The sequence below is a fragment of the Elaeis guineensis genome, chromosome 16 (assembly GCF_000442705.2).
Source record: "Elaeis guineensis isolate ETL-2024a chromosome 16, EG11, whole genome shotgun sequence".
NCBI classification, from domain to species: domain Eukaryota; kingdom Viridiplantae; phylum Streptophyta; class Magnoliopsida; order Arecales; family Arecaceae; genus Elaeis; species Elaeis guineensis.
Genome location: NC_026008.2, coordinates 38,526,976 through 38,533,626, shown reverse-complemented (window position 1 = coordinate 38,533,626; position 6,651 = coordinate 38,526,976). Strand labels below are relative to the sequence as shown.

The window sequence follows — 6,651 nt, the reverse complement described above, 5'->3', positions numbered from 1 at the left end:
CATGCATCACTACACAAATTCTTCACTTTTTGACAACAATTACAACATCCTTTTTATCAAACCAATTTGTGGATCAAGAACCCCATGACTCATACAAAAGGAAGCAGCAGTGGCAAACCGATCATTCTGTTGTAAGAAAGGATCCCTTTTGCACCTTCCATTATGCACCAATGTTTGGTTAGGTTGCTGTAAATATATCCACAACCTCCAATTTGATCAAAATCCCCACTTTTGGATTATTGCACATCCTATCCATGAGAAACAACATCACTATTGCATTACTCCGATCAACCAGCACCAACAAGCATGTATCTCACAAAACAATCCAGTCACTAAGCATTAACAGTAAAGAATCCCGGTATTTTGTCAAATATGCGAAAAAAGTAAGCATTTAACTAGCAAGTGCAAATATCAACACTAATTAGAACAATTTCATCTTGGTCCCTGTCAAAACCCACTGACCTATACATAAGAAGAAAGGGTCACTAGAATTTCATGTCAAACACATAACCAAAATGGCTCTCAAGTTGACTTCTGCCCCACTTTGAACTCTGAGTGCCCCTACCTGACGCGCCAAAACCTGTGGAGCCCGATATTCGACTCCCGCAACGCGCCCGACTGACCATCGGAGGGTCCCTGGGTTTTCACCCGACATTCCTCAACCAGGCACCGACATTCAGTCGGTCGACTCCTTCAAACGCCGTACGACTGCTGGAGACTGTCCGTCCTGACAGCGGCGTGCGGCATAGCCGCCCTGGGGCATTATCTCACCTAAGGCATGGGTCAACCCTAGTGATTTGACAGCCCCACGGTGATTTGACAGCCTCACGGCGGCTCTGACAGTCTTCGGCGATTTGACAATTCTTCCATTGTCTGCGCTATTAATGACGGCGCCATATCGCGCCCTACTATAAAACGGAGAAGGCAACAGTGCTGGAGGAGGTTCCTTTCGAAACCCCTGAACTCTTCCTCTTTAGCTCTCGCTCTCTCTCTCTCGTTGAGCTCCTTGATTCTTTTCTACTGTTGCCTAGTCTCCTCTCTGACTTGACCGTCGGAGGGTCCCTGCCGGAGCCACTCCGGTCAGTGCAGACTTCTTTTGCAGGTGCTCGCTCCCGGCGATCAGGCGACAAGGGGATTGGCCGCAACACTAAGCAAAGACAAATGTATCTTATCATGTTCTTTTTTCACATTTTTGCATTCTTCTTAACAATTTAATCTTATTCAAAATCAAAACTCTCTCAGCTTTATCTAAGAAGAAAGTGTTGCCAGATTTTCATGCCAAACTCGTTACTAAATGGCACTCACTTCGACTTGTGTCCCCCTTTGAACTCTGAGTGGTATCAACTTGTTCCATTTTTCAATGGGATCAACAGCATTTTGATGATGGTAAGGGCTTAAACATAGCTAAGCAAAGACAGATGTATCCTATCTTGTCTCTTATTCTTGGGTCTAGGCTTGGCCCTTACCAATTTATACATGTTCTTTGAAAAATACATGATATATTAATATTAATCAGTAGCCAAAAACATGATTAGGAGCAACTTGGGTCTGGGCTGGCCCCCGCCAATTTATGCTTCTCCTGAAAACAGGATGAATATTTAGAAAATGTGTTCATGTCATTTGAAGCATGATACAATGCTTTCTTCTGCAAGTTGGCATTGAGTGCCAGATCAATAATAAGACAAGCCTTTGGCATGAATATTTCACATTTTTCCTTCTCAAATCATCCAATTTATGCTGAAATACTCATAACTAAGTGTTAGATAATTCACACAGAAAATTATGTACTCTGACCTTGTGAAATGTAAAGATCTTGGAAGATAGTAACATGACTTTCACACTACCAGTCAAAACAAAATTATAACAACCATCACTACTGATATAATGCTAAAAGTTCAGTACCCCAGTCCTATGCCAGACCTATATGTTTTTTTTTATTTTCACAGAGCATGTGTTCAGATTCTGTGTGACAATTAATTATCTAGGCTGCCGTATGCAATGTGTTCATCAATCTAACACATTTTCATAGCTAGCAACAGAACTATATGAAAGTATGATGGTCCAGTTTGTCCCAAAATCTTAGTGGTACCTATCAATAGTGACAGATTAGTCCTCGAGATTTTGGACCAATGACCAGACATTCACAAGCATCCAAACATATATAATTGTCACAATGCTGAGGGGCACAAGCAGCATGAGAATGGAGGCCTGAATCCTTGGTGTACCCCTCCACCCCATCACATTGCAATTTGGTCTTTTGGCTTCACCAGATTCTAGTTGCCATCATAAGTGTTCCATATATAGTGCTCATTGGTCTTGTAAAGATGTTGATTTAAGCTTTGGCATTGGTTGCAATTGTCGACATTTTGCAGGCCTCATGGAATCTAATGTTGCATAAATGGGTGGCATGTCGTCTGTGCTACGTTGTCGAAGTAACCTCCCCATGGAAGGCAACAGTGGTCTGTCCCTGAGGGCCAGAAGTGCAGGCAAGCATATCCAATGTTTTGTTGTTGCCTCAATAAATTAGCAACAAGCAGAGTGTCATGGCAGGCAAGTATGCTTTCTGGTATAAAACATATCATTGTCTTTCTCCTAGCAAATAAAGGCTTGGTATTAATTTTTAGCTGCAACATGGCTGAATCTGATGGTGGCTGAAGGGCTAATTTATTTCCATTGACTCGCTCTCACAGCAATGGTCTTCGAATACATCTTTTGCAGGCTCTGAGAACTATAGCTTTTGTCTACCTCCAGCTCTGTAATGCATTTTTAATGCAGGATGTTAGTAGAATTATATTGCAGTTGAAGAACGTGACAGGGGTTTTCTCATTTCTTCTTGTTCGATGGGCATCCATTGCCATGAGGAAGATAAGTTGAATTCTTTTTTATGGGATTCTGAATCTTAGAATCCGGAGAGATGTAGGCTGAAAATTTGGGACTAGAAATTGTTGGATAGCTGCTATGTCTGATCAATTAGCGATGTTTAAATTAAGCTGGACTGCTTGAACACAACATGAATGTGCAGGTTAAAAACAAAAAACAAAATAGAGAAACCAGTCCACCCTCTGAGTTTACTTGCACGCTTATTTATAACATGCCTACAATACAAGTTGTAGGGAGAGAATAAGCAAAGATCAGATTAGTTGAATGGATATATTAAGAGCATGTATTAGTTGGACACTTAAAAAATGAAAGTTTGTAGTTGTTTGTACACTAAAGTCTATCTAATTATATCCTTGCAAGGTAATTCAGCACATCTATGATGTGGGAAATCAAGCAGCATCACAAAGCAGTAATTCAGTACTGCTTCAGTGGGCATGGAACAGTTGATATTGATAAATGCTTCAGAGTCATTTCTGAAAAAACTTTGAGACGAGAGGGAGGGGCAAAGGATACTTGGAGGTGAAAAGTTTTCCATCCCAATCTAGTGACCACCTAAAGCTAGCTCAGCAATTATAATAAACAATTAAATATTAAGCACAACATTATATAATGTTCCCATTGCTGTCAACCTCTAATTAACATTCTGTAGCACACCTCTCTTTAGCTTCCTCTGTCCCATAAAAGTTTTCTTTGAGGAGTGTTTTAATCCCAGAAAAACAGTATACATTTCAACAACCAATTGCATGGTGCTGACCCTTATCAGTCATGTGATTCTCATGTGCAAGCTGAAATATGTTCCCATACACAAGAAGAATGAACTAACCAACACTGCAACCACTCCTTAGGAACCACCGTCCTCCTAGAAATTGATTGAAGAAGAGAACAGAAAGAGAAGAGAAAGAAGCATACACTGTTCAATATCAGGCTAGAGAGATGCAGAAATTGCTGACCTATATGTATATCTTGACCATGAAAAACAATTGAAATTTCAACCCTTCTAGGCTACAAAACACTCCTGAGAAAGAAACAAATATCATCATCCTCCAACCAAAACCCCAAGCATTACCCACTCCAAACCAAACAAACAATCTAAACCGATGCAACTTTATGTGTATAGAGTCCTGGACCCTCTAGATTGGAAAGCAGGACTGGGTCTAACTTCTTCCTTTCCCTTCTTCCCCCAATGAAACTGTCCTGCAATAAATCATTAATGGTAACCTCTGGAACTCCTGGACTGGTAAAGCTCCAACCTAGTCTTGGCCTCATGCAACAAGTTCTCCACCGTCGGGTCCTGCACCATGTAAGCCTGCTTGTATGACCACTCGAGCACCGTAAGGACCTCGGCTTGTGCCAAGGCCTCGCATTCGGGCACATGGGTGGCAATGTAGCACAGCAAGGTCAATGCTGGAATCTGGATCTCCTCACCAAAGTAGACGAGCTGGACGAGGTGCTTCGCTCCGCCGGCATTGATGATGGCCTTCGAGCGATCGAGATGGTTGTAATTCTCAGTGCATGCAAACTTAGTCAGTGCCAGCGTCGCCTCTTTCATCACCACCCCTTCCCTCTCATCCAGCAACCGCACCAATGGCCCTATGATCCGGGTCTCCGACGCCTGGAACGTCCTCGACAGGCAGCCCAATGCCACGATGCATGGCACGAGGAGGTCATCATCATACTCGGCCTTGTCGACAATTCGCAAGAGCTGGTCGACGACGGCCCGGGCTGCAGGGGAGGCTGGTTTGAATGCAGACCTCCTGAGGTCAGCATCCCGCTCGGCAACCTGGCAGATTTCCATCAGAGCCATGGCTGAATTGTACCGGACCTCATCAGCACCCTTCTCCAGAAGCACGGCGAAGCAGAGGAGGGCTTTGGACTCGGTAATACTCTTGCAAATAGCCGAATTGCCCTTGGCGAGGTGCCACAGGGCCTTGGCTGCCATTGCCTTCATGTAGGCCTTGGTGGCCGGGTCCTCGGATTCCCTCCCCTTGATGCCGGTGCTGTTCAGCGAGGCGTTCAGCTTGTGCTTCGGGCCCCCGGCGGTCCCGTTGGCGTTGGATTGGGTGTTGCCGGACTTGGCCATGGTGGACTGTATCACGTTGTGCATTAGGTTCTTGTTGTTCCCGTAGGGGTGCTGCATCTGGCTCTGCTCTGGGGTATCTACAGGCATGGAATTATGATCGGCTGCTGCGTTGTTGGCCATGACGACGGAGTGGATGGACATGCCCTTGGAGGGGATGGCGTACTTGGAGTGCTCTTGGACAGTCTCGAAGGCGAGGTGGGTGACGAGGAGGCGGATGACATTGTTCTGGGCGAAGACGTCCTGGCACTTGGGGTGGTTGGTGGCGAGCTCCGACACGGCCCACGCCACCATGCCCTGGACTTTCATGGCTCCTTCTTTGAGAACCTTGGCGAACACCGAGCAGACGCCCGCGAGCACCATCCGCTCGACGCTCTCCGGGTCGCGGGCGAGAAGACCGATGGCGAGCGCGGCGTTCTCCTGGGTCTCCACCCGGCCGTCCTTGAAGAGACGGAGCAAAGGCCCCACGCCGTCTTCTTCGATGATGAGCTTGCCGTAGCGGTCGTTGTCGCGGGCGAGGGAGACGAGGGAGGCGGCGGCGTCGGCGCGGGCGTCGAGGGAGCCGGTGAACATGGTGGCGATCTGCTCCCAGATGAGGAAGAGGATGGGCTCGTTCTGGGCGATAGGGGGGAGGCCGAGGTGGCCGAAGTCGTCGTCGGCGGCGGCGATGGAGACGCGGATGAGCCAGGAGACGTCGCCGATGGAGTTGTCGAGCTGGATGCCCATCTTGCGGAAGGCCCCGGCCGGAAGAATCCTAAACACCCGCTTCATCAATCCGCGCGCCCGGCACCTGGACACGAGCGTCAGCGCCTTCTCGAGGACTTGCTCGGTGTCGTTCATGATGCGGCGCGCGGGGCGCTCGTACAGCTCCGCGCGGGCGGCCTGCCGCAGGAGCCCCGCGAGCCGCTCCGTCTTGGCCTTCACCTCCATGCACTCCTGCTTGTACGAGTGCGCCTCGTCGGCCCACTTCGTCACCTGGTCCGCCAGCTGAATCGGCTTCGTCAGTATCTGCTTCACCCCATCCCCCATCATCTTTCCTCCTCCTCCTCCTCCTCCTCTTCTCCACTTCAACTATCAAAAATTTCGATCTATATCATCTAATTCATTCATCCACAGAGCATACCATCATCCCACACCAAGGTGTTCGATGATATGCTACAATAGGAATGTATTGAAAACTGGAATGAATTCTCTCTGCCTTCCTCTCTCTCTCTTCCTCTTCCTTGCTTCGGAAGAAGAAATGGGATGGGAATTTTCTTTGGTTTTGCTCCCTGCAGTCACGGAGAGGGAAGACTGGGCGTTGGGCTGAGGTTGACGAGAGAAGAGACCGCGGCTTTTTCCCTGGTCAAACGCGTTTTCCTCCCCCTCCACCACCTCCTCCCTTACAGCCTTTAATGTGCATTTATAATACGTTACACAAATTAGAACCCTAGCAACAGGGACTCTCCCGAGGACACTACGATTATAATTACTACCACTCTTATTATTATTATTCGATTTATGTCCCTCCCTCCAATCGCAGGCATTGCCTACCGGCAACGTGACACCTCCCAATGGTGTACGCGCGTACTGGTTGGTCCAACGGTACCGTGCCATGTGGCCTTCTCCCAGATGGGGACCATAGTTCTGATTAAAAAAGTCATTATTGTGGTGTGCCATCTGATGTGATGGTTGATCGGACGGTTGCTGGGCTC

The 6,651-nt window shown here is 47.3% G+C and overlaps 1 protein-coding gene across 1 annotated transcript; it reads right to left on the bottom strand.

Moving 5' to 3' along the window:
• Window positions 1–3,814: 3,814 nt before the first annotated feature.
• LOC105059620 (uncharacterized) lies at window positions 3,815–6,355 on the bottom strand. The gene has a single exon (XM_010942991.4). The coding sequence runs from the start codon at window positions 5,987–5,989 to the stop codon at window positions 4,088–4,090; it is 1,902 nt and encodes a 633-aa protein (XP_010941293.1). The 5' UTR covers window positions 5,990–6,355; the 3' UTR covers window positions 3,815–4,087.
• Window positions 6,356–6,651: the final 296 nt, after the last annotated feature.